The 11,276-nt window shown below is 52.2% G+C and overlaps 1 protein-coding gene across 1 annotated transcript; it reads left to right on the top strand.

Moving 5' to 3' along the window:
* Positions 1-6,024: 6,024 nt before the first annotated feature.
* J4E93_006957 (uncharacterized protein) lies at positions 6,025-7,934 on the top strand (the record flags this gene model as incomplete). The annotated part of the gene is made up of 5 exons (XM_049344867.1): positions 6,025-6,067; positions 6,140-6,262; positions 6,322-6,433; positions 6,483-6,687; positions 6,735-7,934. 5 exons carry the CDS (start codon positions 6,025-6,027, stop codon positions 7,932-7,934), a joined length of 1,683 nt encoding a protein of 560 aa, XP_049197792.1.
* Between the last annotated feature and the right edge of the window lie 3,342 nt (positions 7,935-11,276).

Genomic DNA, 11,276 nt, shown 5'->3' with positions numbered 1-11,276 from the left:
GCAGTCCATGTTGTTCGTAGTGGCTTTGGCAATTCGCAAATGTCTATTGAATCTTGGTCGAAGCCATCACTCACAGACAGCACAGCTCCAGATTCATATCTCTCATACCTCTGACGGAAACCTGCACCATCAAACATTGAAACAACGCGACCTCGATATGCTAGATGATGGTCTCAGTATTCCAGTTTATCCGACCAAAAACCTGGTCAAGAATGGCCAGAGGAGGGGAAGCAAAACTAATGCTGAGTGAGAGGAGGAAGAGGGACACCGCCTCTCAAGGCAGTGGCGGAGATCTTCCCAGATTCCCATTGTGCCGATCAAGAAGAGCAAAGCTAACAATCAGAGCAAAGAACGAAAGCCAAATAGTTACAATCGCAGAGCCTATCAAACTGCTCACTGCCAGTATCGAGATTTCTACGAGACTGACCAAGACCAAGTGGACCCTTGGTCTTGTTGTGGGCAAGATTTATGAGGGCAGACACTGGAGGTGTCCCGTATGCGGCATCGTATGCGGCATCAGAGATTGGTTCACCAAAGAAGAAACGTCTCACGTAAACCGCCGGAGTGCGCCTCGTACCGCTCCGCTCGACCCCGTCACATTTGCCCCTCCCAGATGCGTTGCAAGCTTTCTGCGACGATCCGGAGATGATTCGGTCTACAAAGCTCACGTTCAAGGCTTGCATCCAGACCATCTCAGGCAGCCTGTCTTCCGCAGATCTTCTCTCACTCGACGTACGTCGTGCAACGTACATGCCTGCTCTATTCCATCTGCACGCCCGACCCGAACCGCAACCCAGATCCTAGGTTATCAACAGACTACGCAGCAAGAGAAAAGAAAGATGGTATAGTTTGGCTGTACTACATTCGTATTCGACCCCGCGAAGGGCGCCATCTGATCAACGTATATTCCTTCCGGCTTTGACTGATTGCGCATACAGCCAAATCCATGTCCGCATGCGCCGTACTACCCGAACCTCGTATCCTTACACAAGCATGGAAAGATACACACAGCAATAGTTGTAGTACGAATAGACTCCTTCGAGATCTAGCACGGTCTTGCATGGGTAGCTAGGTGCAGGGAGTTTCATGTAGGTGTCTGCAGTGGCCTATTCAAGTTACTGTCACCTTTCACAGCACCTGGCAAGACAGCTACCATGCGACGGCACACCAAACATCGAGAAAACTGAGAACATCAAGATTATCAAACACTTATCCCCAAAGCATAGCGGAAGACTTGCTTTTGCGGGGCTATACCAAACTCGTGGTATGCTGCCTTAAAAAAGCAACCCAAGCCCGCGTAAATGCACAGGCAGCTCGTCGATCAGCTCCCGATCTACGATATCCTTCATGCACGACACCTTCAGCTTCTTTCTAGAATCGCCACTCGACGCCTAAGGAAGCATTCTTCCGTCCAATACAATCATGCTCATGGCCGATACCCTTGCACCCAGGCAGCTGGTTACGGGCGGCATATGCCGCACATGCCGCATATCCCGCATATTTGGCTGACTGTGGACCAGCGTGGGCTAACGCCATCTCAGAAGTCGGGTGTTTACCCGATGATAACCCGGGTGGTCATCGCTATGTGTCTTTCTTCTTTGCCCTCCTTCCTGATCGATCGCCAGAGCGAGTAATATCTAGTACAACTTAGTGTCTATGATGCCTCGACTTGGCGATGTAGATATGGAACATGCTTCTCCTTTTTGTGATTCATGAACACGAGGAATCTCTAGTTCTCTTCGGTGGAAACTGTATTGGGATGGCTTCAGTGAGATACGCGGAGGCCTCGTCACAGTGGTTATGCACTCCGTATACAAGCAAGCCAATGGAACGGACACTCTGCATTCAACCTCTGATCTAAAACACGGTGAGTTGCCACCACCCTCCTTCGCAGCGAGACGCTGGCGATAGCTAGCTCTACGCGGGTCTATGCAGCTACGACTGCGCTCGCTACACACCACCTCCCATGTATTCGAGGCCTACAGTGCGTCTGCTCTTGCAAAAGGAGTGTTCGAGAACACGAACTATGCAAAAACCTAGTAAAGCACAGATACTTGACCTCCAACACTGACAAATGCTCTGATTCCGCAAGACTGTTAAGGGCCCATGGAAATGTGGGAAAGTCGGATGCTACGCATCGCGAAGAGGTAGTCACTACGAATATTGCGTATAGGTGCATTCTTGACATATCAACCGAGAATCGTAGTACGAGAAGCGTCATACAAGGCGAACAAGCCAACGAAGCCCAGAGCTTTCCTCTCTCAGGTAGATGAAGTGCACATGTAACATCTCAGGGCGCTCAGCCAGCCCCAAAGGAGTGTCAGAAGCCAGCCAAGTTCAACAGCTCAGTAGCAAGAGAGCCCCGCGGCCAAGAACAAAGAACATTATCTATTTATCCCCTCTATCTTGTGCAAACATGTACCGGGAAACAGCCAACACGAAAAGACCAACAGGAGCCGGCCACGGACAAAACGAGACAGCCAACCTGCGTGCTGTCTTGAGGCCTGGGCCTTCCTATCGCATCCCTTTCGCCTTCTTCCCCGACCTACATGCACCACCGCGTCTCGGCCGCGCGGCGACAAATGTCTGCGCGGAACGACCATACGCCTCTCCTATCTTGTTCTCGATGCATCGAACGCCATGCTGGTCTCTATCGTCAGCACATTGTGCTCATTGTTGCATATCTTTCCAGCGTACTCTGCGAACCCATTTGCAGACGGATGCATTCTGCTACACACCGTGGATGTAAATGGTTGGTAGGGACGGTTCGACATTTGGCACCAGGAAAGATGATAGAGGGGGTTTGAGTCTACTTGTAGTGTCGTTTGTTGCGATCAGCTGAATGAAGAACACGCATCGCGAGTGGGCCTCAGTTTTTACTTCTTTAGTGTAGGTTGGGAGAGATGAGCCTTTGTTCTCTATCGACCAACACTTTCTTAGTCTTGTCTTCGTCGACCATCATTCGTTCGCTCCACCCCCTTAGTGTTAGAGCAATGAGATGAGTAAAGGAGGTCGCCTGGATTCTGTTGAAGGGTGATCCATCTGCCAATTTGTTTGTGATATATTCTAGGATGTGATGACCCGTCTGGGTAAGTCGTGCTATTCCCCCACTCGTTGTCGAAGTGCAGACTAATCACCTTACCTGGCATGATATATTGTGAAAGCCTACATCAATCCTCTGATCCGCATGGTTCATCCTAGTTTAGGCTCCAAAGATCTGTCCAATTCTTTCCTTGCATTGTGTACTCGTGATCATGTTGGCGGTGTGCTCCACTTATGAGAATATGGACAGGGTATGGGCGATCATTCCTTCAATACCGGCCTCGACTCTTTTCTGGCAGTTTTCCGGGGTACATGCAAGCCACAATAATCGATTCTTTTGCCCGTCAATACAGCGATCAGCACGAGTTTTCCCGTGCTAGACAATGCACACTATCGTGGTACAGGAATTCATCTGCTAACCCCTCCGAAATCGTGCGTGCTGGGATATCCATAGCTGACGTGCATGAAGTGGAGGTATTACACCTAAGCGATGTAGGGATGTAAAGACAGTTTTCGGCAGGCTTTTCAGCCACGTTAATGGCGACATAATCAACTCCCCCAATTTGGTCTTGCGGAAAGCCTCCAGCATCTTCTCCGCAGCATGGAGTCCAGGCACTGCAGGACCACTCTGTGCGGGACGTTATTCAAACGCCACACACTCTTATATGTAGTCCGTGCAAACAGGCTCTGGTCCCGATGGCGCTAAGAATAGGCAAAAGCACCGCTCGCAGGGCGAGCTCAGCTGGAATGTCGAAGATAAGTGCTTCACATCCTGTGGGTGGTCCTCAGATGCATAATAGCGCTAGTACGAGATGGGAGTTTCCGGATGTGATGCACTCGGTAGTCAACATTGCGGGATGTAGATCCAGCCAATGAAGATGACGGTGGACCACCAAGGGGCTCTTGACGCCCGCCTGTTGCAGATTAATGGATCCTTGTATTAAGCGAGAGTCGCAGAGGAGGTAGCTCATCGTGATCCTGATGTTCATGGTATTCGAGTTGGTTGTGCCGCCCGAGCGCATTGCTGTAGGGCTGAATCCCAAGACACTGGATAGCAGCGATCGATAGCCGTAACACCACTGACTGGACAGACATTGGACTCCATCGCGGGTGCGAAACCAGCAACAAGGCCTTGGGAACGGGGAAGCTGTGGGTAGAATACCGTTGCTCGAAGATTGGCTGCCAACGCATAGGGGGCTGCGTCAGGAGTTTGCTGTGCCGCATGCAAGCAGGATGGGCGTTCGAAGGGTTGCCCTGGCATTAAGGTACCGACACGAGGTGTATGCGTCTAGGGAAATGAGCCACAACTGTAGCCGGAATCGAAGAAGATTTGGAGACAGCACTAGGGTGGGCGCACTGCAGCAATAAGGACTGACGAGGCTGAAGAAACCCACCTGGCTGCATGAAGCACGCAGTAGCCGCGTGGTTGTGTCCACACTGCTGCACGTTCGGAGGAAGCGGAAGTCTTCTAGAACGCGACGTCTTTAGCCTGGTGTGGGTGTAGTCAGCCGAAACTTTGTCCCTACGCGCAGGCGAACAGACACGTGCAACTGCAGCGGAGTGCATCCGCGAAAGGGTCTGTTGTCTGTGCCCAGGGTTGATGAGGTGTCGTGCAACATTATGTCAGTAGGAGGAACTGTTCGGGCCGGGACGGCGATGGACAGGGATTTATGCATGTCGACTCAGAAGGTCCCGAGAACAAGAATGCCATGACAATGAGGCCGTGGTGTTCGTCGCGAGGGGATGAGAAGTGAGAGTTAGTGCAGGTCCTGGAGAAGGCGCGAGGGGCCGCCAAGACTATTACGCCTAGGGCAAAGAGGAGAGATTGGAAAGTTTATACCAGGCGCCGCCGCTCTTCGTCGACGTCTGCATGTGAGCACTGGCTCCTGCTCTCCCCGCCTGCATTGCTAGGGTGCACATATGTGATCATCTTGGCGACTATTTGTTCTCTTGGACTTTTCGTCGAGGCTGCGCGAAGGATGCCAAAGCAATTCCGCTTGAGGTGGAGTGGACTCGGCGGCTTGAGTACCCGCAGCTGGCTGGAGGCAGAGGTGGTCGCCCGTGGCACGGTTCTACGTTGCTACCTAGTAGAAGAAAGCGGGTCTAGAAAGAAGAAACTAGGAGACGCCAATCGGCGCCGGCTCCGCGAGGGCCTTCTGGGGACTATCAACGACGATGAAGGCTGTAGACAGGCTAACATCGGCGAGAGGGCCGTTTGCTGCCAGCATCGACGTGATGGTTGCAGAAGGAAATTGTCACGAACGCCGGACAAATGCATCGCGTGCTATGACTGCGCAGCGTCCTTGTGGTTGAAGATGTGTTTCAGCACATGTCCGAGCTTAGCTAGGTAGTGCAGATCAGACGGGAGCAGAGCAAGACGACGACGTCCGTCTCGCTCCACCCCGGAAACCTTGGGCTCAGATAGAGTGCTGTCCCGTGACAGCTCCGCGTGGGAGACAGGTGGACTACACATGGCAGACGGGGGGATTGTTGCGTGCTGCAGCTGTACCCCAATATGGCCAACCCTAAATCTAGACATGCACATGCTATGGCGTCGATTATCGTGCGGCCAGGCGTTGTGCTGTGGCTGCCCGCCATGACTCTAGGGAGCGTCGACGCTTAGCTCTGGGGGGGTTCGGTCGCCTTTGATAGCCACTCGTGTGAAAGCAAGGATGCGACTCAAACGTGTTACCCATGCTAGTTCCTGCCGACGCTAAGGGCCACGCCTGCGAAACGTGCCTCTTCAATCCTGTCGGGCCCTCCTTTCGACGTGCTGCTCACTGCCATCACGAGCCCTCGACCTGTTGCTTCTGCCTTAATAATCCCCGACTACCCGCCCGCCCAAGCCAAACATCCTGCCCACCGCCGCCCGCAACCACGGCCCCGTCCCCACCCGATCCCCCCGGCCAGCTTTCCCAGTCGCCTGATGCATTACTAGACACGCATTCCCACTCTCCAGGCAGTCTGCCATAGAAACATCCAATGGGTCAGAGCAACGGCAAGCCCGTCGTCTTTACCGACCAAGGTGCGTGCCATCAATGAGAAACGCATAGATAGATGCATAGAGAAGAGAAGGGCATCAGACTAACACCAACAGTAAACCTCAACCACTTCCGGCTGCTGCGAGTCGTCGGCAAGGGCGCATTCGGCAAAGTGCGCATTGTCGAGCGCAAAGACACAGGTCTCACCTTTGCGCTCAAGTACATACGCAAAGATGAAGGTTCGTCTCCATGCCCTGTGCATCACCCCAGCACTACTGGAGCTGACGTCGTGTCACAGTCGTACGCTCGGAAAGCGTCCGCAACATCATTCGCGAGCGGCGCATGCTTGAACACCTGAACCATCCCTTCCTCTGCAACTTGCGCTACAGTTTCCAGGACATCGAATACCTGTACGTCATACCTCCCGGTAATGAGTTAGCACGCGGCTGACAAGGGCAGATATATCGTGGTCGATCTAATGAATGGCGGTGACCTCCGCTTCCACATCTCGCGAAAGACATTTACAGAGGAAGCTGTGCGCTTCTGGATAGCCCAGCTTGGCTGCGCGGTGCGCTACATCCACCAGCAGGGCATTGTACACAGGGATATCAAGCCAGACAACGTGCTGTTGGATTCCGAAGGCCATGTCCATCTGGCAGACTTCGTAAGCTCGGTCCACATCATGTCTCCGGCCATCACTAACATCTCCAGAATGTCGCTTCCGACTTTGTCCCTACCAAGCCGCTGACGAGCAAGTCTGGCACGCTCGCCTATCTCGCGCCCGAGGTCTACGAAGGCAAAGGATACTCATGCGAAGTCGACTGGTGGTCACTGGGCGTGCTCTTCTATGAGTGCATCTACAACAAGCGACCCTTCGAGGCTAGCAGCCACGACTCTCTCGCCGCCAAGATCTCCAAGGGAGAGCCCACATACCCCGTTACCAGTCCGCCTGTATCCATGCCCTGTCTGCATGCCATCAGCTCGCTCTTGGAGAAGAACAGGACAAAGCGCATAGGCGCCATCGGATTCGAGTCCTTCACAGATAATCCCTTCTTCCGTCCCATCGATTTCATCGCGTTAGAGCGCAAAGAGATCCCGCCCGTCTTTATACCGTCGAGCGACAAGACCAACTTCGATGCCACCTACGATCTGGAGGAACTGTTGTTGGAAGAAGCACCGCTTGAAGCAAGAGCGCGGAGACAGAAGCCTAGAGAGGCGCTCAAGGACGATGCCACCGAGCAGGAGATCAGGGCTGAAGAGCTACACAGGATGATTGAGACTCTCTTCGAGCCCTTCAACTACACGACGGCTGGTGACCAACGAACACCTGCCGCGGTCGCAGTCGTAGATCCCCAAGATTCGGTCGGCGGCTCAAGGACGAGCAACCAAAGCGCACCGGACCAACCTCCCACTCCATCAGTAGATCCCTGGGGTCGCCCAGTCGCGAACAATCCCCAAGACGCCGAACTCCATCCCACACGCTCCGCCGCCACTGGCCGATCGACGCAATCTCCCAACGGCAGCCCTCCCCTTGCAACCAACATACTGAACCAAACCGCCAACACCGGCTCACCCACCTCGCAACGCGGCGAGCACGTCGACTATTTCCCCAACGACGGCTCCGAAGTCCCCACCCCCTCCTTCTCCCGCCCGATGAACAACCGCCAGCGAGGCTCGCAACGCAGCATCAGCACCAGCGGAGGCGTACAGGTAGTTCTCAACGAGACCGGTTCTTGGACTGAGATGGCTAACCAAAGTTCCGCCCTCGTACAGAAAGATGCTCAAGCTGAGAAACCCTCCGGAATGCTCGGCTTCCTCAGTCGCAAAAAGGGCCGGGACAGGAGTCCCAAGGCAAAAGAGAGGGGTGTGTTGGGCAAAGAAGGCGCCAGAGTCATCATCAGCAATACTTGAGATGCCTGCTCTCCTTTCCTCACCTTTTCCCGCCCACCTGCCTTCTTTCACGTCACGCCCATACAAAACGCCCTTTCTTCCAACGAGTTCCCTTGCCGTAGATGATGTCTTCCCAGGAGACCTTTCTTTCCGAGATTTCTTCTCTCCTGCGTGGCGTTTTACTGGCGTGTTTTCTTGGGCTCCATACATGCCAGTCCCCTCCTACATCTTCAGCGACGACGCTTCGAACATCGTGGTTGTCGCTTCCTCTCCTTATCCGACTGCATCGAAGTTGCATAGTTCCACCACCCTGAGAAAAAAGAGGTGTGCGCGAAATGGGCGTTGTAGGCATTTGTCATTTTCCATCTGAGAGACCGCAGGACACATGGGGCAGCTGTTGCCCCGTAAGCACAACGAACGAAGAACGAGATTTGGGTTTAGAATGGGGATGAGATATATGAGGGAAGAGGAGGGGCAGATGAGGCGTCGACTTTTTCCTCTTCCTGAAGAGAAAGGTCGCGCTGTTGTACATTTGATTGTGTGGGTATAGAGATGTCGGGACGCTGAATGCATGGGCTATGGGCAACGCTATGTGCCGCTGCTGTTACTGCCGCCGCTGTGGGATCTTATGAGTCGAGGTTACGCTGGGGATGGATGTTGTATTCGATAATTGTGCGCGAAACGTTAAATACCCATATTCCTACTCTTCATATGCGCTTTCTCTGGATTGTGTTCTACAAGTGTAATGCTGGCTAATGGACAGCCGGCAGATGAAACAGACTTTTACTCTTCTCAAAGAACCGGTATAGTACATTATTTGCCTCATTCTTCCTTGACCTCAGGTTCTGCACGCTCTTCCGCTTTCCCCTTTCCAACGCGTCTACGACATCGTTTTGCATGTCGGTTGAAATAGTGGGCGAAAGGTTTTATGACATGTTGAGCAGCCGAGAATGGTGCAATGGGTATCTCGTCACTTCCGACGCGCTGCTAGTGCATCCTTCCCTTATGACGCTTCAATCCCGCTGCTATAACAAAAGTTGAGCGTTTGAGAGTTCGCGGCCTTTGAGATCAGCCTTGGCCTTAAAAGGGCGCAGGTAGATGTTGCATACGTAGCACAGGTTATATTAGTGTTTACAGTATTTTCAGTAGGTATAATCATACCAGTCTAACAGTTTTGAAGTAAAGATATGCTCTTTAGCTAGCCTACAGTGATGAGAGCTTGCCTGCAGTAGCGGCAGATTAGACCCTCTGCCTCATCTTGGAGCCAAGTGTGTTGTCGAGTCCTAAAATCGTAGGCACTGGAGCCGCGAGGATATCTGGTATGTGTGTATGCTTGTACTGGCAGCGTACGAACGTATCCTTCGTAATGCGAGAGCAGACACAAGCCACAGCATCCGGACGCTACTGCCGAGCTTCATCAGCTTCTTCAGCGTCTGATGATTTCGATCTCTCTCATTCGTGGAATACCATTGCGAATAGGATGGGAGTATATTGCGGGAGTCGTGAGTGGCTAGTAGCTCGTCTTCACTCTGCGTCATCGCATTACTAGTAGAGTAAGTAGATATGAACTATAATATCGAATCGCACATTCAATCAGGTTAAACCTCAAGAGACGTATAATGTGACAGAGGCTTATTATCTTTGTTACTTGCAAGACTTACACCATGGCCGCCGATATCTCCTTCGTCGACTCAGCGGGTGTCAGGTACGGCCTTCCCAGAACGCGCGCTTAGCTTCGTCCCAAACCGCGCAACTGGAACATCTCCAATGATTGCCGCAATATTCGCAACCTGGAGCTGTTTTCACACTGTTTGAGCCATAGCATTGGCAACATTCCCAGCGCCATACCGGCCTTTCCCGAACCCGAGAAGATGTTGCCATAAGGATAATTCGGCGAAAGCAATACTTGAGTTCTTCTTCTGTGACATCATGCCTCGGTAGACTCTTTGGTGCCCTGTCTTTCGCGGTGTCCCTTTCGTCGAGTTCAACGAGTCGCTGGTAGGTCACTTGGCAGCTTTGACTACTTTTCATTAGCCAAACGATGTGTTCCTGGTCTTGGGCAACTCGCCAAAATGTAGGCTGATTTTCTAAGCCCTTGTTCTCTGTGCCACAATGTGGACAACTCGTGCTCATTTTCATGTCGTCACGAAATTTGATGCTCATATATCTCTGCTCTCCAGGTTTCATGATGAACTTCCAAGGCCGGCGCAGATCTATATTTTGCCGAGACTGATCTTGAAGCAGGAACTCGCCTTCCCGTATCTTGGCATGACCCGTTTCTTTGAACCTGTCTTCTAGTACTTCAAAGGCTTTCCTTGCCATGACTTCACGGAAGAACTACCAGTTTGTCAGTGAATGAGAGGGCTCAATAAACATCTAAAGAAGTGACTCACACTCAATGAGGAAATCCAGTTGAGACTGAAGGCGAAACATTTGTCGAACCCGTCAAATAAGATTACCGGATTTTCCAGAAGTACTTGCGGCGGGATGTTCTGCTGCAACTGTTGGCAAGATCTTTTGCGTTGTTCTATCGTGACTTCCTGTCGTTGCTGCTTGCGACTGTCTTCAGGGCTTTGGTTTACCCGTCCAACCGATAGCTCGTATCCTGGAGAAGGCCACGCGGAACACGATGCATCTATACTATTAGCTGCGTAGATTCTATACAGGAAGCATTGTTGTGCTCATGATATACACACCGAACAGATCAAGGTGTCTCCCCGTTTCCTGACCTCCCAGCCGCCTTGCTATTTCTTCTTTCAACCGTAGAGTCGCATATCCCTCCCCTTCTCCGTATATAAGCGGCAAGAATACCCCAAAAATGCCAAGCAAACAGTATATCTTATCTTCCTTCAATGTTGTTGTGCGTGCGGCTGCCCAGCTTATACGCTCCATAATGCTGAACTCAGTTAGTTTCCGGCCTCGTAGCGCTTCAGGTGCAATGTTAGTAATCTTATAGATTTCCTGCTCCAATGATATCTTGCTACCCAATCGCTTTCCGTTCTTAGAAAAGAACTCAACGCACGGCGGCGCCAGCAGCTCTTGCAGCGTCCAACCCCGAGTAAACCATCGGCTGCGTCGAAAAGCTTCCGCCCAGGTTATTGGGAAGGCCTTAGCGTCAGCAACCTCGTCTGGTACAACAACATCTGTTAGGTATACGTAACACTTGGATGCACGCTGGTACCAACGGAACATGGAGTTTATGGCTGTACTGAGCTCAACACCAGCAGACTTGTCAATGCAGCAGGTATCGACCCAGAAGTATTGAAGGCCATCCGATGCTGCCCGTTCACCACAAAAACGGATCTTGTCGTAGCCACTCTTTTCCTGGCCGGTACCCTCTATTAGCTCCTTGTATGTGACCTC

Source organism: Alternaria ventricosa (genome assembly GCF_023758065.1).
Source record: "Alternaria ventricosa strain BMP 2768 chromosome Unknown scaffold_12, whole genome shotgun sequence".
NCBI lineage: Eukaryota > Fungi > Ascomycota > Dothideomycetes > Pleosporales > Pleosporaceae > Alternaria > Alternaria ventricosa.
The sequence above is the reverse complement of the archived record's forward strand: the minus strand, read 5'-3'. Positions and strand labels throughout refer to the sequence as shown.